The following is a 21,136-nucleotide window of genomic DNA, read 5'->3' as shown; positions in this document are numbered from 1 at the left end:
AAGCAAAAAGTATCGGATCGGTATCAATTGATACTATCTTTGATTTATTTTGTATTGGATCGAGAGCAAAAATCCCAGTGTTGCACATTAAGAGAGTCAAACCTCAGTCTGACGCTGAGGATTCATGCCAGGGGAGTCAATTTGGTGAGCGGGCCACGCGGTAGAAAGAAATTTTAAAGAGAAAGACCCAAACATAGTGAGAAAGGGAAATCATTGAAAAAGAGGGAGGAAAAGGAAAAGAAGAGGAGAAAAAAGAGTGAAAATGAGAGAGAGAAAGAGTATTAAAAATGAGACAAAAAGCAAGAGAGAAAAATGTAAAGAAGGAAAAAGAGACAGAGAAAGTGACAGCGTCTCGGTGAGTAGTTTTGGCGACATCAAGCGGACATGATTAAAAGTGCAGGTCAGTGAGCCGCATGGAGTTCGAAGGAGCAGCAGGTGCGTCCAATCAGTTCTCTGGCGCCCTCTGGCGGCTCATGGCGCTCTGACGCCTCACAGGAATGAAAAGTCGTCGTGAAGATGGCCGTTTGCAAAGAGAACCTCATCCAATGATCATTTGTTCCAGCGACAATTGCAACTCGACGGACTTCAAGGAGGACGCTCCGCCCTCCGTGGCCATGTTTTTCAACAGTTCCAAAGAAGTCAGGACCACCTGAAGCAAAAACGGAAAGAAAACAAAAAGGTAGGGCCAATGTCCTTCCTTTCCCAATTCGCATCGACCACAATCAAAAAGTGGACAACTGACCGGTCGCCACTCTTCCCCAAAAGACGCAGTGTATCGTTTGACCACAAGATGTCGCTGTAGACACTCGAGGACATCCAACCGCACTGTCTTTCATCTCGTTTTTTGGGCAAAGTTTTGGCTAATTCGAGTACCCGTCGCTCCAAAATGGCCGACAATGATGTCTCTAGGGGAGGCTAAACGCTAATATACAGGTCTTTGGAAAACAACCTCGTATTTTGTAGTTCATGTACTTTTTTACCACTAGGAGGCACTAAATAATATATTGATTATTTAAAAAATGAACGTACATTTTTAAAACTTGTTGGTCATGGAATCTGTATTTCTTTTCGGCAAAACAGTCTTCAACTAGAAGGAGCTGCTATAATTGACCAAAAACTTGTGAAAGGCTGGGCGGGAAAATGGCCATTTTGAGTCTAGTTTGTATTCCCCTTGTGCCTTCTAGCATTACAGCGACATTTAGTGGTCAAATAATACGCAGCGTCCCTTATTTTTGTCAAAATATATATAAAGTACAGAAATCTACTTGTTTTTCATCTTATTTCCAATAGAAATATGCATACAGGTATTACAAAGCACTAAGCGAACTAATGTATAAAGCAGGTGTGTCAAACAGGCGGCCCGCAGGCCGGATTAGGCCCGTTAAGGGATTTAATCCGCTCTGTGAGACAACGCTGAGGAAAGCACAAGAGAAAAATGAGCTGCAGGTTGAAAAATGTACATGTTACCAAAGCCAGGTGCTTCGAATAAACGCTGTACTTGTATTTCTTATTTTCTCTCTCCCTCTCTCTTCCTCCCTTTTTCTCTCACTTTCTATCCCTCTTTTTCACTCACTCTATCTTTTTCTTTCTTTGTTCCTCTTTGTCTCTTTCCCCCTCTGTGTCTTTTTACCTTCTTTTGCTCTCTTTTCCTTTTTTCCTAATCTCTCTATTTTCTTCTGTCTCTCGCTTTCCCCTTTCTCTCTCCCTGTCTTTCTCTCCTTCTCTTTTCTCTACTTCTCTCTTTCTATTTGTCTTTTCTTTCTCTCATGTTCTCTCTCCCTCTCTTCTCTCTCTTTTTCCCTCTCTCTCTTTATTTGTCCCACCCTCTCTCTTTTTCTTGCCCTCTCTTTCTCTTATTTCTTTTTTTTTCCCCTTTTAATCTATTAGTCCGCCCCCCGAGATAATGTTTGTTCTATCATGTGGCCCCCGAGTTAAAAGGAGTTTGACACCCCTGGTATAAATTCTTCTTCAATGAGAAGCTACGTCGTGTACTGCCCTCCAGTGGCCAAGGCGGAGGCCAGCAACAACAACAAACGCCATTTTGGCAGAAAAGTCCTTTTCTTGCTCGAAGTATTCTTTTGTTTATTGTCTTTCGTCGAATCGTTCGCTTCAACACACGTGTTTTCCTTGCCTCCGCGATCTTACGGATAATTTCTCCGCCTTTTTTCCGTGCCGGAATTATTGCCGTTATCACTTTCCGCATCATGTTTCGACTTATTACTGACACTGATAAATGACCAATTTTGTTTATACTGTTTTTTTCGGAGGCATACTTAAACTTCACTCGACGACAAGCACCACAACAATGACAAATTGACACCGAGGATGACTTTTTCATTTTTCATCGAGTGATTCTTAATTCGAGAGTTATCTAAATACCGAGTACGTGACGTGGTTACGGAGCGTGTCTAAGATTCGCAAATACGTGTAAAATGAGTATAGCGAGTTCTCCATTTTATCTTGATTTTTAATTGCCTTTCGAAAAGACATGTACATTTTTGGTGTTAGTTTCTATCAAATACATTTCTCCCAAAAATGTGACTTATACTCCAGATGCAACTTGTATATGGTTTTCCCATCTTCCCAGCTTGCGCGGCCTGTACTCTGGAGAGACTTATAGTCTGGAAAATACGCTACATATTATATATATATATATATAAATATCAGACTTCTTGTGCGGAGTTTGTATGTTCTCCCCGTGCTTGCGTGGGTTTCCTCTGGGCACTCCGGTTTCCTCCCATGTTCCAAAAGGTGAATTGGCCGGTCTAAATTGTCCCTAGGTGTGAATGAGCGAATGAGTTGTCTGTCCCTGTGTGCCCTGGCAACCAGTTCAGGGTGTCCCCTGCCCACTGCCTGGAGATGGCTGGGATGGGCTCCAGCCCCCCCGCGACCCTAATGAGGATAAGCGGTACGGCTAATGAGATGAGAATTTCTGAGCAAATTTATAGAAAACCGGATTTTCCCTTTGTTTTTCATCTCATCTCATCAGCTGCACCGCTTATCCTCAGTAGGGTCGCGGGGGTGCTGGAGCCCATCCCAGCAATCATCGGGCAGTGGGCAGGGGACACCCTGAACTGGTTGCCAGCCAATCGCAGGGCACACGGGGACAGACAACTCACTCGCTCAATCGCACCTAGGGACAATTTGGACCGGCCAATCCACCTGAAATGCATGTCTTTGGAACGTGGGAGGAAACCGGAGTGCCGGGAGGAAACCCACGCAAGCACGGGGAGAACATACAAACTCCGCATAGGAAGTCCGGTAGCTGGATTTGAACCCACGCAGGAGGTTCCCAAGACCTTAGAACTGTGCCGCACACGCGCTAACCACTGCGCCGCCGTTCTGCCCTATATATAAATATATATATATATATATATATATATATATACACAATCTGCTTTGTTTTTGTTTGTGTGTCTGTCCACCCAAGAAAAAGGGGTTGGAGTTTAAATACAACCTGCATCTTTCACAGGTAACAAAGTAGGTTACCCTAGATGTGAAAAATGCCCCCCCAAAAAGCAGACTCAACACTTTTGATTCTGCGGATGTCGCATCTGTCTCTTGTTCCTTGCCGTTTCACGTTTGTGTTTGGTTTGGAGGAGGAGCAGAGTAAACCCCCAGAAGTTGAGTTTCTTTATTTGTCTGAGTGAGGTTGAGTGTAGTGGAAATTTCCAATTACGCTTGTGTGGTGAACGACTGGACAATAGGTTCTGTTGGAATTCTAATCAGGCCTTGGGGGTATTTGCCCATGCTTCTTTTTCCACATACATATTTGAAGTCTTTATAATGTAGATGTGATATTATTTGGGTGTTGCTGTAGAGGTGTTGGTTCATACGAGGTTTTTAAACACACAACTTTCTTTTTTGTCTGTTTTGTTATTCAGCATGCTTTTCCAAAAGACATTCCGCTCTCCCAGGCCAGAACGAGATTGAATATCAACCCATATTTTACAGGCAGTTAAGTGGGTTACCCTAGATGTGAAAAATGCCCCAAATAAAAGCGGACCAGGCATTTCGGATTTTGCGGACTCGTCGGGTTTCCCAAAAAGACATTCTACTTTCCCAAGCTATAACGGAAAACCCCAAGTAAGACCGAGTCCAGACGGTAGGGCTGCACGATATCGTGATGAGACGTGGTGTGAATTTTTTTTTCTACTTTTTTTTTTTAATTCCTTTAAAAAAATCTCATTGTGTTTATTTCTTCCGAGCTGTTTTCTTTTTGTTCTCTCTTTACTTTTTTCCTACATTTTTCTTTTCTTTTTTTCTGGCTTTTTTCTCAATTTTTCCTTCTTCTTTTTCATTTCCTTTTGTTTCTTTTTTTCTCAGCTTTTCACTACTTTTTCATTTTGGTATTTTTTTCTTATTTGTTCTACTCCCCCTTCCTTTAAGTCATTTTGTGCATAGTTTTACATCATATTTGGTCATATAGGGATGAAAGAAGCAAAAACAACCTGAAGAGCCGTTTAGGACCCGAAAGAGCCGCTTCCTTTTAGTGAGACGAGCCAAAGAAGCCGGTTCTCGACAAACTCTACTAACTTTACTCAACTTTGTTCCGCTTCGACTCAACTTCAAAATACCGCATTTAGGACACAGTGTCAGGGGAACCTGTGTATTTTGACCTTCATGCACTGTAACGCTTCTTGATAAGTCATTTTGAGCCCTGATTTTTGTGCGCTGGCTAGATCTTTCTTGTGCGCTGAGAATGTACGAGCTTAGAGGGAACACTGATTAGGACCCTAGTTTGAAGACAAGTCGTAGAGAACGATCAAATCCTACCGTGGAGAAAGTCCCGGAAGTGGTAGAGCGGCTCCGGCTGCAGTTTCGAAATTTCTTGCGGCGGTTCGCTGCCGGGGAACTGAGCCGAGCTCCAAAAGGCTTTGCTTTCTCCTCGTCTCTGGCCGTAAAGGACGTAGCCCGAAACTCGGATGTCCACGCCTTCTCCCAACATGTCTAGGATGTATTGGGTCAGTCTGGCTTGCTTCTGGTCCTTGACGGTGACGGGAAGCGGAAGGGAAACCAGGGTCAAACCCGATTGCGGGTCCAGTTCGGGTTCCACCTGATCGGGCCTTCGGGAAAACATTGAGTTAAAAAAAAATGGTTGCGGAGAAGCTGGGAGGAAAAACGAGATTTGAGTGATTTTGTTTCGATGAGCTTACGCGGAGTGCCCGAGACCACCCGCGAAAACTGAAAATCCGCAAAGTAGCGGCACCCCTTCAAAAATCCTTAAAAAAACGTATACAGGTATACCCCCCCCTGTATACAGTACACCATATAGAATACGGGAGAGAGAGAGAGAGTGAAATTCATGTTATAACAAAAAAACAAACTGTAAAATATGTTGTCTATCTACAATAACAATTGAGAGTCTAGAACACTGTTCTACCGAACAATTTACCGTATTTTCCGCACTATAAGGCGCACCGGGTTATAGGGCGCACCCCGAAAAAAATCGTTTTTGGTCCCATTTTTGACATACATAAGACGCACCGGATTATAAGGCGCTACAATGGGAACGTGGACAAAACAGTCGGATGGTTCAGTCCAACTGATTACCCCCTTAACATTCCCAAAGCTTGCAAAGAAGCAAATACGTGTCTCAGACATGTACGGAAACAGTGTCCGTACGATGTCACTCAAATGCATCGTTCCATCATTTGGAAGGTTAAAGTCTTGGGATTCAAGAAATGCCAACCATTCCTTAGTTTCTATTTTCTTTTTCGGTCGCAACTTTACCGTGCATATAACAATAAACACTTGGAATTGAGTTGAATTTAAAAATAGACACTCCATTCATTATCTGCACTGCTTATCACAGAAACATCGAGTTCAGTCTGAAACAATATACAGGGATAATATATAGCCGGAGTAGCTCGCCGAAGTCGTTGTGTTCATAATAATGTGCAGCCAATGTCCTCTTATATCCGTGAGTGCAGTAAATCCAGGAGAATAAAATATTTACGAATACAGAATAGAAAAAAATGCTTTCTGTGTGCCGTCAGCCACGAGCTATACGCATTCATCTGTTTCGGCCAATTGCAGGCTTTGTTTTGCCGTTTAAGCCAATGCCAGCCTGTAAATGATAAAAAGGATCCGCCCCTTGACCTCCGAATAACTTTAGCCAAGAGTGATTGATTCAAATGATGATTGACACATTGGTTAGCCAATGAAACGCCGGTAAATAAATCCCAGCATACACCGCGGACTACTTGGCCTTCGGGGGAAGATCTAGTCGGCGGCTGCAAGTTAGTTGGAAAACTTAATGTTGATCCATAAATAAGGCACACTGTATTATAAAGCGCATGGTCAGCTTTTGAAAAAAAAAATAAAGGCTTTTAGGTGTGCCTTATAGTGCGGAAAATACGGTAGTTACGAGCAACCAATTATCGTTATCAGCTTTCAAAAACAAGCAAACACTACAATTAGCTAACATAATTAGTCCATCGTTTTGCTTTGTTGTCGTCACCACCCTCGGGTACCATAGCATAAAACAAAGATTTAGCCTACTTCGGATTATGTTTGCATCCAGGCTGATTTTTTTCGCGCTGCAATGGTAGATCCAAATCACCATTCGCACCATGGTCTTATTCTGGGTGTTTACAAGCCTGTTGGCATCTTTCGTGAAAGATATTGCAGATGTTCTTCTCTTCCTTCCTTATGTTCCGTACCGTGGATTCATTCAGGCCATATTGTCGGGCTACGCTCGCGTAGCTATTTCCTGCTTTCAACTTGTCCAATATGAGGGGGTAAGGGACAGACAGAGATGGCCGGATCCAGCTAAGTGAGGGGAGGGGGGAAGCTCTGTACGCATGTTTGATGTTACTGTGTTTTTCCCCCCTGGTTGCTCAGTCCACGTATCGAATGAATTTGGGAAGTACAGTCCTTAAGCATGCCTGATTAAAGTCGCCGGCGAGGCGACGCTAAAAGCTCCGTCGGGGTGTGCGAGCTGCTGTTTGTTGATAGCAGCGGGCAGGAGATTTAGCGCTATGCTAACGTTTGTATCCGGTGGAACGTTAGCATCCGGTGGAACGTAAACAGCAAGCACAATGACCACAGTTAGCTCTCTCGGTAGATAGAAGGGTCTACACGATACTGCTAGAAACTCTATTTCGAGTAAACAGTGTGTGTCAAAAACTCGGCTATTATTGTAGCGCATAGTCCCCCACCCCTGTTTTTACCGGAGTCTCCGTCTCGTTCGCTCTGGAGAAGCGTGCGTCGTTTTTACCTGTGAACTAAGCGAAATCCGGCTTCGTTGGTGACCAGCTGCTCCGACACCTTTTTGCCTCTGTAGTAGATCGAAATCCGGAATTCCGTCGCTGAACGTACCAAAGACAGACTTTCATGGTGAGCGATGCGATGAAACCACTCCATTTTAACAAATAGAACATTTTCGAACACAATGGGGCGGGCCCCTGCCCGGCCACTCCAAATAGGGGCCCACCCCTGTGTTGGATATCCCCCCCAGAGTGCAATCTCGTCCCCTTTTTTTTCAATTCGATTGGACTTACTGAAATGATCCCCGTTCATGGTCTTATGGAGGTTGTCTAAAAACGGCTCGGCTAATTGGTCCGGGCCAGCCCCGCCCGAGGCCCCCTCGGTAGGGTAAGCCGGTCGCCCGGGCAACCGGTCTCCGTCCCCCGGAGGCGGTTGTTGCCACGGCGACGCACAGCCTCCGATCGCCGGTCCACGGACGCAGGGATCCGGTCGAGGGAGATCGGCGTGTGGCGTTTGCTGCCCTGCGGAAAAAGCCAAATCGAAAGTAGTCATTCGCTCGTTGCCCTTTTCGAACTCCCGCCGCCGCCACACGCTATGGTTTCCTGTTCCGCCCCTAGTTAGGAGACGCGTCCTCCTTAAACCAACTCAGGTGTGTACCAGATAGACAGAAAAATACTTTATTCATCCCCGTAGGGAAAGTCACACTTCCAGAAGGATCCTTTTGTTGTTTATTAACAGGATGGCCTCGGGGTGCTGTGTTGTCGTTTAGCCACAGCGGAGTGGATGACGTCACACGCTAGGCCAAAAGTGTGACGTCCCTGCGGCCGATGGAAATCTTCGTGCCCAGGGTTACACCGCCTCACGTAGTCCGCCTCCTCTCCGCTTCCCACAGGCTTTTGTGTCTCTGTCCCTAACAGCGCTGAAGCCGGGTAGCTCCAAATAGCTCCACGATAGCATCCAGGATGCTAGACATGAGCCAGGTTTCCGTAAAACACAGCAAACTGCATTCCCTCAACGCTTTGATGTTTTTCACCAGCACAGCCAATCCGTCGGTCTTTTTTCGTAGAGAGTTCACGTTTACCATGATTACGGACGGTACCAAAGGCTTATATCGCCGCTAGCCGCTTAGCCTTGGCTCTGGCTCTGCATCCACGCTAGGGCCCCCTCATCACACCGGCACGAGAATTCTTCAAGGCACAGAGTCGATTCCTCGAATAAACGCATTTTTGTGCGTTAAAAGCCATAACCATAGGATAGAAAGTCATCCAAAGTGTCGTTGTCAAACGGGACGAAAAACACCGAAGATAGAAGCAAACACTTAAAAGGATAAATCACAAAAAGTGCGAAATAACACGCTCGCCTATGCCTATGACTGCCTATGATGTTACCAGCAGCGCTTCACTTCTCTGGGTTTGCTACACCTGAATGCTCGCCTGGTGCCCCTCCCCCACCGCCAGCCAGAATCCTTTAGTTTTGTTGTGCGAAAATACTTGGAAGTACAGTAGCATAGGTCTACTTGAGCAGTTTGTGATTTACTCCATAGAGCAGGGGTCAGGAATCTATGGCTCACGAGCCCTTTAAGTCTTTTTTTCGTGAGTACATGGGGCTTCGACGTGAAAGAGATTGAGCAATTTTTCACATTTTATGATTCGTGCGGAGCAGATTATCGCTCTGGCGAAACTGAGACAATCCTGGGAAATATGAGCTCCACTATATAGGACTCGGTTTGAACTACAGTTGAGAGTCAAGGTGCTACACCAGCAGACCCCGTTTGTTCAGACACTTCATGATGCAAAGCCAGAGAACAAACCATAAAACCCAGAAGCCCTAGCAAAGCACCTGAAGCAATTTGATTGGGTGAGCGGTAGGAATGGGCGGAGCTATACAGGGAGTGCAGAATTATTAGGCAAGTTGTATTTTTGAGGATTAATTTTATTATTGAACAACAACCATGTTCTTAATGAACCCAAAAGTCTCATTAATATCAAAGCTGAATATTTTGGAAGTTGGAGTGGGGCTTTTTTAGTTTTAGCTATTTTAGGAGGATATCTGTGTGTGCAGGTGACTATTACTGTGCATAATTATTAGGCAACTTAACAAAAAACAAATGTATACCCATTTCAATTATTTATTTTCATCAGGGAAACCAATATAACAGCTGAACATTCACAAATATACATTTCTGACATTCAAAAACAAAACAAAAACAAATCAGTGACCAATATAGCCACCTTTCTTTGCAAGGACACTCAAAAGCCTGCCATCCATGGATTCTGTCAGTGCTTTGATCCGTTCACGATCAACATTGCGTGCAGCAGCAACCACAGCCTCCCAGACACTGTTCAGAGAGGTGTACTGTTTTCCCTCCTTGTAAATCTCACATTTGATGAGGGACCACAGGTTCTCTATTGGGTTCGGATCAGGTGAACAAGGAGGCCATGTCATTAGTTTTTCTTCTTTTAGACCCTTTCTTGCCAGCCACGCTGTGGAGTACTTGGATGCGTGTGATGGAGCGTTGTCCTGCATGAAAATCATGTTTTTCTTGAAGGATGCGGACTTCTTCCTGTACCACTGCTTGAAGAAGGTGTCTTCCAGAAACTGGCAGTAGGACTGGGAGTTGAGCTTGAGTCCATCCTCAACCCAAAAAGGCCCCACAAGCTCATCTTTGATGATACCAGCCCATACCAGTACCCCACCTCCACCTTGCTGGCGTCTGAGGCGGACTGGAGCTCTCTGCCCTTTACCGATCCAGCCACGGGCCCATCCATCTGGCCCATCAAGACTCACTCTCATTTCATCAGTCCATAAAACCTTAGAAAAATCCGTCTTGAGATTTTTCTTGGCCCAGTCTTGACGTTTCAGCTTGTGTGTCTTGTTCAGTGGTGGTCGTTTTTCAGCCTTTCTTACCTTGGCCATGTCTCTGAGTATTGCACACCTTGTGCTTTTGGGCACTCCAGTGATGTTGCAGCTCTGAAATATGGCAAAACTGGTGGCAAGTGGCATCTTGGCAGTTGTACGCTTGACTTTTCTCAGTTCACGGGCAGTTATTTTGCGCCTTGGTTTTTCTACACGCTTCTTGCAACCCTGTTGACTATTTTGAATGTAACGCTTGATTGTTCGATGATCACGCTTCAGAAGCTTGGCAATTTTAAGAGTGCTGCATCCCTCTGCAAGATATCTCACTATTTTTGACTTTTCAGAGCCTGTCAAGTCCCTCTTCTGACCCATTTTGCCAAAGGAAAGGAAGTTGCCTAATAATTATGCACACCTGATATAGGGTGTTGATGTCATTAGACCACACCCCTTCTCATTACAGAGATGCACATCACCTGATATGCTTAATTGGTAGTAGGCTTTCGAGCCTATACAGCTTGGAGTAAGACAACATGCATAAAGAGGATGATGTGGTCAAAATACTCATTTGCCTAATAATTCTGCACTCCCTGTACACTTTTTCCTCTGCTTAGCGCCTCCTGCACCAAAGGTAAATACGTCGGTATACTCGTTTGCAGTATCTGGTCCGCACCTTGTTTTGTAACCTAAAGTCCTCTCATTCTGAAGTAACTTTTACTTGGGTCCCATTTTTAGCTATGACTTTCACACACTGTCCCTTTAACATACCTTCTTGAGGCTGAATGTCGAGCTGCCTGACACAGGTTCGCAGAATGTCCTCCTCGGCTTCCGATTCGCACGCTAGATTGTAGTCGTGGACGGACAGGGCGGCGAATTCGTCCCAGCATGTCCAATTTTGGAGACGTAGACTTTCCGTAGGACAATCGGGATTCTCTTCCAGGAACTGGACAACCTGGCCACCTACTTCTTGTACGGGAAGACTGTCGTGTAAATGTGGATGGGGTTGGTCTGGTGCTTCTGCAGGAGAATTGTCTTGACAAAAAAAGGAAGATTTTTATATTACACATTATAAAAAGAAACAACACAACTCATTTCTGTCTAGCCATCGTGGTGTTTCTAACAGATTCAGTCAGTCTAACAGATCTACAAAGAAATAAACCTCCATCTTAGTCATCATTCGATTGGCGGAGCAGGAAAGCAAAATATGAACTGTGTCATGGTTTGGTGCCTGCAGTCTCTACTCTGCAAAATACGGCAGCGATTCCCCATTTTCCAATCTCCCTTACTGTTTCCAAATACACAACCAGGAACTTCTAATATAAAGACCCTAGGCTCCCACCTCATATTTCTGATTCGTTTTGATTCGTGAAAATGACCAGCTTCATTCTAAGTTCACCCAGTCCAAGACCTGCCACTCCAACCTCCTACTTCATTTCCCTCTTTGATAGTCCACCCAAGCCATCTTCCAGATAGATAGTCCCAAATCTTTCCTTCAAGATTCCTCCTTACCCTACGACCTTCCTCTCTCTTTGCCCTGAAGATTCCCTCCTCAGCCGTACTGGTCCCACGCCCTCTTCTGGCCGGTAAAGTATTTGGTTGTTGTTGTTATTTTTCTCAGTAACAGGGTCACCGAACTCTTTATTTATTACACTGTTATAACTCCGTTACTGAGAGTCGAAAAGCGGTGCGTCACGTAGGTTTATGTTTGAGTTCAAGTAGGCTTTAGCGTGTATCTACATATGTTTATTGCGTTTATGTCTGTTTTGTGCGAACTTGCGTATGACTTTGAGTGTTTACGCACGTTTTTGTAGATGTTTACGTCCATTTAATTTGTTTATCATTGTTTTTTTTCTGTATTTGCATTCTTTTATGTGTGTTAACGAACATTTTTGTGAGTATTTACATCCGTTTTTGTGCATCTTCACGTACATGATTGTTATTTACCCCAACGGAGCTTTATCGTCGACGGCGACTTTAATCGGGCATGTTTATGGACTGTACTCCCAAATCCATTCAATATGTGGACCGAGCAATTCGGGAAAACACTGGACGATGTGTAATGTAAGATCAAACATTCCGGTTGTATCCACCAACTCTGTTTGACCCTCACCCCCCTGGATTTATTTCTCTCTCTCTCTTTCTTTTCCACCCCTTTTCTCCCACTCTGTCCCTCTCTTTCACTCTCTGTGTCTCTCTTTTTCTCTTCCTTTTTTTTTTTGCCCTTTGTCTCTGTCTTTTAACCTCTTTTGCTCTAACTTCCTTTTTTCCTTTTCTCTTTCTCTCTTCCTACCCTGTGCGCTTTCTTTTCTCTTTTCTCTCCTTCTGTCTTTCTATTTCTCTTTGGATTTCTTTCTTCCTCTCACTTTCTTTTCCCCCTCTCTCACCACTTTTTATCTTTTGTTTCTCACGCTCTCTCCCTCTCTCTCTTTTTCTCTTCCTTTGTTGCTCTTTGTCTCTTTCTCTCTCTGTGTCTTTTAACCTCTTTTGCTATAACTTCCTTTTTTCCTTTTCTCTTTCTCTCTTCCTACCCTTCGCCCTTTCTTTTCCCTTTTCTCTTCTCCTGTCTTTCTATTTCTCTTTGGATTTCTTTCTTCCTCTCCCTTTCTTTTCCCCCTCTCTCACCACTTTTTATCTTTTGTTTCTCATGCTCTCTCCCTCTCTCTCTTTTTCTCTTCCTTTGTTGCTCTTTGTCTCTTTCTCTCTCTGTGTCTTTTAACCTCTTTTGCTATAACTTCCTTTTTCCTTTTCTCTTTCTCTCTTCATTCCCTTCACACTTTCTTTTCTCTTTTCTCTCCTTCTGTCTTTCTATTTCTCTTTGGATTTCTTTCTTCCTCTCCCTTTCTTTTCCCCCTCTCTCACGACTTTTTATCTTTTGTTTCTCACGCTCTCTCCCTCTCTCTCTTTTTCTCTTCCTTTGTTGCTCTTTGTCTCTTTCTCTCTCTGTGTCTTTTAACCTCTTTTGCTATAACTTCCTTTTTTCCTTTTCTCTTTCTCTCTTCATTCCCTTCACACTTTCTTTTCTCTTTTCTCTCCTTCTCTCTTTCTATTTCTCTTTGGATTTCTTTCTTCCTCTCCCTTTCTTTTCCCCCTCTCTCATGACTTTTTATCTTTTGTTTCTCACGCTCTCTCCCTCTCTCTCTTTTTCTCTTCCTTTGTTGCTCTTTGTCTCTTTCTCTCTCTGTGTCTTTTAACCTATTTTGCTATAACTTCCTTTTTTCCTTTTCTCTTTTCTCTTTCTCTCTTCATTCCCTTCACACTTTCTTTTCTCTTTTCTCGCCTTCCATCTTTCTATTTCTCTTTGGATTTCTTTCTTCCTCTCCCTTTCTTTTCCCCCTCTCTCACCACTTTTTATCTTTTGTTTCTCACGCTCTCTCCCTCTCTCTCTTTTTCTTTCTTTGTCCCGCCCTCTCTCCTTTTCCTTCCCTCTTTCTCTTATTTTTTTATCTCTCTTTTTTCTTTCTCTTGAATCTACTCGTCCGGCCCCTGACAGAATGTTCGTTCTATCGCGTGGCCCCTGAGTTCAAATGAGTTTGGCTCCCCGGGTCTATGCGGTGGCGCCTGATCAGACACCAACCTCACCGCTTGAGACGAACAGACGGTCGAAATCGGTTCCTGATGTTTTTCGGTATTTCGCCCGCGAGATTCAGGAAACGGCGAGCGAGGCTTACCTCCCGAGGGCGACTCGTCCGGCCAGCGAAAGACTTTGTGAGGGTTGGCCGTGTCGTTCTTTCGGTCGGCCACCATCTCGAACTTTTTGGCTCTCAGCGCGCAGCGAAAGTTCCTTTTCCATACGGAAGGTTCTCCTTGAACGCGTCCGTTCCCGCTCACCTTCGCCCAAGCCTACCACGAAAAGGAGATGCGGCCACCATGAACGAGTCCTTCAAAATGACTCCAGATTCAACAGCCAAAAGGCCCGTGTCTTGGAATGTAAACATTTTCTACTCGCTGACGCCTTCTTCTGGCTGAAATCGTCATTGCAGCCTCCGTCAAGCTGCTTGTGGGGCGCGTGCGAGTACGTTCCTTTCTTAGACGCGCTTGAAAAAACTTTTTTTATTTTCATCTTTTTGGGAGTTCGGATCGACGTCTGGACTTTATTTGCTATGGTCCTTTTCTTACTTTCGCCATTTTCAATCTGCGCGAACGGAAAACTGTAAGCATGAGCGCCCCACCCCAGCTTCCTCCAGCCTATTGACTAAGACTTTTTGTAATAGTGAGCACAGTTGGGTAGGGTTACTTTAACTGGATTACTTTCAATGACTTTTGGATGACTCCAATAGCAAATATGCTCGTAAAAGACAAAAGAAACTAAATATGTTCGTTTTGCCAGAGATCAAAGCCAGGAGAGAAAGCTTACCACGTGTTGTGAGTCATCATTTGATTCCTATTTAGTTTCTTTTGTCTTTTATTAGCGTATTTGGTATTGGAGTCATCCAAAAGTCATTGAAAGTAATCAAGTTAAAGTAACCCAACCCAACCCTGGAAACGGGCTTATTGATCGGTACTTTCAACCGCTAAAGCAGGGGTGTCAAACTCATTTAAACTCTGGGGCCAGACGATAGAACTAACATTCTCTCAGGGGCTGGACTAGTAGATTAGAAAGAAATAAAGAAGGGGAGAAAGAAATAAGAGAAAGAGAGAGTGAGAAAAGTAGAGAGGGTGGGACAAAGAAGAAAAAATTGAGAGAGGGAGAGAGCATGAGAAACAAAAGCGATAAAAAGAGCAATAGTGAGAGAAGAGGAAAGAAAGAGAGTGGGAGAGAGAACAAAGACCAAGGAAAAATAGAGAATAAAAAGGAGAAAGAGAAGGGGAAAGCAAGAAAGAGAGAGAAAAGGAAAAAAGAGCAAAATAAGGTAAAAAGGCACACAGAGAACGGGGAAATAAGGAATAAAGAGAGATGGAGAGAGTGAAAGAGAGAGGGATAAAGAGTGAGCGAAAAGGGTGAGAGTGAGAGAGAGAGAGCATGAGAAACAAAAGCGATAAAAAGAGCAATAGTGAGAGAAGAGGAAAGAAAGAGAGTGGGAGAGAGAACAAAGACCAAGGAAAAATAGAGAGAAAAAAGAAGGAGAAAGAGAGAAGGGGAAAGCAAGAAAGAGAGGAGAAAAGGAAAAAAGAGCAAAATAAGGTAAAAAGGCACACAGAGAACGGGGAACAAAAAAAATAGAGAGAGAGAGAGAGAGAGAGAGAGAGAGACAGGGAGAGACAGACAAGTACAGCATTTGTAAGAGGCACCCGTCTTTGGCAACATCAAGTGGACCTATTTCAACCTGCAGCCTGTTTTTCTCCTGCGCTTCTCTGAGCATTGTCTCGCAGGCCAGACAAAATCCCTCAGCAGGCCAGATCCAGCTTGCGGGCCGCCTCTTTGACACCCCTGCGCTAAAGAATAGAGACAAGATGCTATCTAATTCTGCCGATGGATCTTTACGACTGGGCGATCCGCTCACTCGCAATGACATTCTAAACCACAGGTGTCAAAGAGGCGGCCCGCGGGCCAGATCAGGCCCGCTAAGGGATTGAATCCGGCCCGCGAGACAACTCTGAGAAGCACAAGAGAAAAACAAGCTGCAGGTTGAAATATGTCAACTTGATGTTGCCAAAACCAGGTGGCTCTCACAAGGAAACTGTACTTGTATTTCTCTCTCTCTCTTTTTCTGTATCTCTCTCTCACCCCTTTTCTCTCACTCTGTCTCTTTCACTCTCTGTGTCTCTTTTTCTCTTCTTTTGTTGCTTTTTTCTCTTTCTCTCTCTCTTTTAACCTCTTTTACTTTATCTTCCCTTTTTCCATTTCTCTTTCTCTCTTCCTACCCTTCAAGCTTTCTTTTCTCTGTTCTCTCCTTCTGTCTTTCTATTTCTCTTTGGATTTCTTTCTTCCCCTCTCTTTCTTTTCCCCCTCTCTCACGACTTTTTCTTTTGTTTCTCACGCTCTCTCCCTCTTTTTCTTTCTTTGTCCCACCCTCTCTCCTTTTCCCTCCCTCTTTCTCTTATTTCTTTCTCTTGAATCTACTCGTCCGGCCCCCGACAGAATGTTTGTTCTATCGTGTGGCCCCTGAGTTCAAATGAGTTTGACACCCCTGTTCTAAACCCTATGAAAACAAATAAAAATCATTTAAAGCGACCCCCCCGCCCCCCTGACAGGGGGTCAATCATTTTGCAACTCCGTGTGTAGGAAGGGACCTTGAATATGAGAACGTCGGCGTCGGAAGCATCCTGTCTCAAAGCGTGCTTCCAGGGGACGCAAAATTCCCCCCGCTGCCGGTCGGTCCATTCCACGCCGGGATACTCGCCGCTATCGATTTGAGTCCGAAGCCAGTGCATGAGAAGAGGTTTGGAGTGCGCCATTTCCTGATCCGGACAGAAGAAAAAAAATACACTTTTAAAGAAAGTCCGGGTCGGAGAAAAGACGGCGACCGCGTGATGAAGGTGCTGTATCGGAGCCGGATCGGCTACCGGTAACGCTGAAAAGCCGGTACCGGTATGGACTGGAAAGGGATGGGCACGGCCAGACTGTACTTGCCCAAGACCTTTCAAAAAGTCACGAGTTATAGGTACGCTCTACTGAATTCATCTACAGTCAAAAAAAAGGGAAAGTAACTCTTACTGTGACTTTAAAAATAAGTTGTAGTCATTTCTGAGCAGCAGCACGGCGGAGCAGTGGTTAGCGCTTGTGCGGCACAGTTCATGTCTCGGGAACCTGTCGTGGGTTCAAATCCAGCTACCGGACTTCCTGTGCGGAGTTTGTATGTTCTCCCCGTGCTTGCGTGGGTTTCCTCCGGGCACTCCGGTTTCCTCCCACATTCCAAAAGGTGAATTGGCCGGTCTAAATTGTCCCTAGGTGTGAATGAGCGAATGAGCTGTCTGTCCCTGTGTGCCCTGCGACTGGCTGGCAACCAGTTCAGGGTGTCCCCTGCCCACTGCCTGGAGATGGCTGGGATGGGCTCCAGCCCCCCCGCGACCCTAATGAGGATAAGCGGTACGGCTAATGAGATGAGATGAGAATTTCTGAGCAAATCCGAGATGGGAATTCTCGCTATTTATAGAAAACCGGATTTTCCCTTTGTTTTTCATCTCATCAGCTGCACCGCTTATCCTCAGTAGGGTCGCGGGGATGCTGGAGCCCATCCCAGCAATCATCGGGCTGTGGGCAGGGGACACTCTGAACCGGTTGCCAGCCAATCGCAGGGCACACAGGGACAGACAACTCACTCGCTCAGTCACACCTAGGGACAATTTGGACCAGCCAATTCACCTGAAATGCATGTTTTTTGGAATGTGGGAGGAAACCGGAGTGCCATCTCCAGGCAGTGGGCAGGGGACACCTTGAACTGGTTGCCAGCCAATCGCGGGGCACACGGGGACAGACAACTCGCTCGCTCAGTCACACCTAGGGACAATTTGGACCAACCAATTCACCTGAAATGCATGTCTTTGGAATGTGGGAGGAAACCGGAGTGCACGGAGAAAACCCACGCAGGCACGGGGAGAACATACAAACTCCGCACAGGAAGTCCGGTAGCTGGATTTGAACCCACACAGGAGGTTCCCAAGACCTTAGAACTGTGCCGCACACGCACTAACCACTGCGCCGCCATGCTTCCCTTTGTTTTTTTGTTGCTTAAATCCCTAAATGACCAATTATTGTGTAACATTATCCACAGAATGACTTAAAAAGGCAAGGAAATAAAGAAATCAAACAAAAACGGGAAAAAAAAGAAACAAAATAAAAATGACAATAACAGAAGGACGACGTGAGTCCGGTGCTGTCGCATTTTTGGGTGAATCCGTCGCAGTTGGCTTTTTCTTTCAGCGCATCGTAAAAACTATATTGGTAACTGCTATCTATTTTCAACGGTGAGGTGAGCTGAAAAGACGCGACGTAAACAACTCTGAGGCGAGAGGTAAAACTGCTATATTCAAAGTAGCTCACCGCTTTTGACGAACGGTGAGAAAAAGAAAATGAAAAAAAAATTACGTAAGGCTATTTATAACAACGCTCTTCCTGACACCAATGTTCCCTCTAAACTGCGCCCGTGCGCAATTGCGCACTACCCAGAGCTTTTCCGTGCAGAAGAAAATCTAGCCAGCTCACAAAAATCAGGGCTCGAAATTGCTAATTAAAAAGCGAATTCAGTCAAAGTTACAGTGCATGAAGGTCAAAATACACGGGTTCCCCTGACGCTGTGTTCTAAATGCGGTATTTTAAAGTCAATGTCAAAGTAGAACAAAGTAGAGTAAAGTTAGTAGAGTTTGTCGAGAACCGGCTCCTTCGGCTCGGCTCACTAAAAGGAACCGGCTCTTTCGGGTCCCAAACGGCTCTTCGGGTTGTTTTTGCTTCTTTCATCTCAACATGACTAAATATGATGTAAAATTGTGCACAAAATGACTTAAAGGAAGGGGGGGGGGGGGGGGGGGGGAATAGAACAAAAAAAGAAAAAAATACCAAAATGAATAAGTAGTGAAAAGCTGAGAAAAAAACAAAAATAACAAAAATAGCGAAGACTTCTAGGTCGAGCTTCCACTAAGTAAGAGAAATACACATTTCTTCACTAAGGTATATTTCTAAAAATGAACATTCGTATGACAGCTCATGTATTTTTGCCTAGTATTGAATTTAAAGTGTTTAGTTTTTACGGAATTTTGGTTTTTTTGTACCACTAGGAGGCCCGGAATATGACACGCTGTCCATTTAAGAAATGTTCTCAAATTTCTGTAAGAAAAAAAAGAGAAACAACTCTTCAAATAAAAAAACTCGACATATCTAGAACATGGTAAATGATTGTGTCATATTGAGCACGAGACGGCGCTGTATTGTCTAATGTGAACGACAAAGCGCAGCAGCAAGATGCCTGACAAAAATGGCGAAGACTTCTAGGTCGAGCTTCCACTAAGTAAGAGAAATACACATTTCTTCGCCTAGGTCACAGGTGTCAAAGAGGCGGCCCGCGGGCCAGATCAGGCCTGCTAAGGGATTGATTTCGGCCCGTGAGACAACACTCAGAGAAGCGCAAGAGAAAAACAAGCTGCAGGTTGAAATATGTCAACTTGATGTTGCCAAAGCCAGGTGCCTCCAACAAAAACACTGTACTTGTATTCATCTCTCTCTCTGTTTTCCTCCCTTTTTCTCCCACTCTGTCTCTTTTACTCTCTGTGTCTCTTTTTCTCTTCCTTTGTTGCTCTTTGTCTCTTTCTCTCTCTGTGTCTTTATAACTTTTTTTGCTCGAACTCCTTTTTTTACGTTTTCTCTCTTTTCTCTTTCTCTCTTCCTACCCTTCGCGCTTTCTTTTCTCTTTTCTCTCCTTCTGTCTTTCTATTTCTTTCTGCCTCTCCCTTTCTTTTCCTCTCTCTCACGAGTTTTTATCTCTTTTGTTTCCCACGCTCTCTCCCTCTCTTCCCTTTTTTTCTTTCTTTGTCCTACCCTCTCTCTTCGTTCCCCTCCCTCTTTTTTCTTTTTCTTTCTCTTTAATTTACTGTTCCGGCCCCCGACTGAATGTTTGTTCTATCGTGTGGCCCCCGAGTTCAAATGAGTTTGACACCCCTGGTCTAATGTGAACGAAAAAGCGCAGCAGCAAGATGCCTGACAAAAATTGCAAAGTCTTCAAGGTCGAGCTTCCGCTAAGTAAGAGAAATACACATTTCTTCGCCTAGGTCTATTTCTAAAAATGAACATTTGTATGACCCAGGGTTGGTTAGGGTTACTTTAACTTGATTACTTTGAATTATTTTGGATGACTCCAATACCAAATATGCTAATAAAAGACAAAATAAACTCAATATGAATTAAATGACTCCATTTTGTGCAGGCTTGAGGAGTAACGGAATACATGGAACAGCAAAAATGATGTTTGGATTGATTTTCATTTTGTTTCTGTTGCATTTGATGTTCGTTTTGCCGGAGATCAAAGAGATCAAAGCCAGGAGAGAAAGCTTAGCACGTGTTGTGAGTCATCATTTGATTCCTATTTCGTTTATTTTGTCTTTTATTAGCATATTTGCTATTGGAGTCATTGAAAGTAATCCAGTTCAAGTAACCCTACCCAACCCAAAGTATGACAGTTCGTGTATTTTGCCAAGTATTCAAATCAATGTTGTTGTTTTACTGCATTTAAGTATTTTTTTACCACTAGGCGGCACTCAATATGACACACTGTCCCTTTAAATCCAGTTTTTATTGACCTAAAACACCGCAACTTCAATCAATATCATTGTGAGCAGCGTTTAAACACGAGGAAGTGTTTTTTTTTTCGTTCCTTCGTAAATTTATTAATTTTAAAAGCCGCGGTTGGGTTTTGTTACATTGAGGATTGAATTCAAAAATGGCGAGGTAAAAGACGAGTAGAGTTTTATAAGTAGAGGAAAAAAAACAAGGGAAGTAATCTACAACGTCACTCATAAAATGTCCATTTTACCCGTCAACGTCGTCGGATTTCCGTCCTTCTCCAACGAAGACTTCACGTCTCAAATCCGAAAAGCGAAAGAGACCAAAAGATTCGTTTCGCTCGAAAGAACGAAGTCGAAGTTTCGGTTTCGTCTTCCGAACATCGTCGGGGTTTTCCTCCCTCGACTTCCGGGTGGGCAAACTACAGAACGCGGGCCGCACGCGGCCCACCGAACGAAAAATGGTCAAAATACCATCGCAGGAATTCAACCATTTTCTGCACCCTCTTATCCTTACTACGGAGTTTTCTCAGAAATACAATTAAAAAATAATACTAGTATGGAAATACTACAGGAATGCTACAAAAATACGACGAGGTAGATACTATAATACTACTACTATGGAACAGGGTTGGGTAGGGTTACTTTTAACTGGATTACTTTCAATTACTTTTGGATTACTCCAATTCTAAATAATAATACACGGAACGGCAAAAATGATGTTTGGATTTATTTTCATTTTGCTTCTGTCGCATTTTATGTTAGTTTTGCCGGAGATCAAAGCCAGGAGAGAAAGTTTACCACGTGTTGAGTCATAATTGTATCCATCTTTAGTTTCTTTTGTCTTTTATTAGCAGATTTGGTATTGGAGTAATCTAAAAGTCATTGAAAGTAATCAAGTTCAAGTAACCCTACCCAACCC

At 44.1% G+C, this 21,136-nt stretch overlaps 1 protein-coding gene and 1 long non-coding RNA gene across 2 annotated transcripts in view; one reads left to right on the top strand and one right to left on the bottom strand.

The window, feature by feature from the left end:
* Positions 1 to 244: 244 nt before the first annotated feature.
* Positions 245 to 21,136, top strand: part of LOC148347931 (uncharacterized) — a 60,808-nt gene continuing 39,916 nt past the window's right edge. The window contains exon 1 of the long non-coding RNA XR_015848126.1: positions 245 to 679. This is a non-coding gene — a long non-coding RNA (uncharacterized LOC148347931). The remainder of the gene's footprint in view (positions 680 to 21,136) is intronic.
* Positions 4,766 to 20,625, bottom strand: irf3 (interferon regulatory factor 3). Its single transcript, XM_088324235.1, has 7 exons — positions 20,466 to 20,625; positions 16,237 to 16,404; positions 13,734 to 13,905; positions 10,834 to 11,097; positions 7,506 to 7,733; positions 7,223 to 7,313; positions 4,766 to 5,066 (listed from the first exon to the last, which is right to left on the bottom strand). The coding sequence occupies exons 2-7, from the start codon at positions 16,399 to 16,401 to the stop codon at positions 4,766 to 4,768; spliced, it is 1,221 nt and encodes a 406-aa protein (XP_088180361.1). The 5' UTR covers positions 16,402 to 16,404; positions 20,466 to 20,625.

Source organism: Urocampus carinirostris, chromosome 19 (assembly GCF_059441175.1).
Source record: "Urocampus carinirostris isolate Australia breed hairy pipefish chromosome 19, RoL_Ucar_1.0, whole genome shotgun sequence".
Taxonomy (NCBI): Eukaryota; Metazoa; Chordata; class Actinopteri; order Syngnathiformes; family Syngnathidae; genus Urocampus; species Urocampus carinirostris.
The sequence above is the reverse complement of the archived record's forward strand: the minus strand, read 5'-3'. Positions and strand labels throughout refer to the sequence as shown.

What these genes read in the sequence shown, in the direction of transcription:
- irf3 (XM_088324235.1), bottom strand. Translation starts at nt 16,401, where the DNA reads ATGGCGCACTCCAAACCTCTTCTCATGCACTGGCTTCGGACTCAAATC. An exon ending in CGACATTCAGCCTCAAGAAG is followed by an intron (nt 7,734 to 10,833) that starts GTATGTTAAAGG and finishes CTTTTTCCGCAG; the next exon opens with GGCAGCAAACGCCACACGCC. An exon ending in CATGAACGGGGATCATTTCA is followed by an intron (nt 7,314 to 7,505) that starts GTAAGTCCAATC and finishes TGGTACGTTCAG; the next exon opens with CGACGGAATTCCGGATTTCG.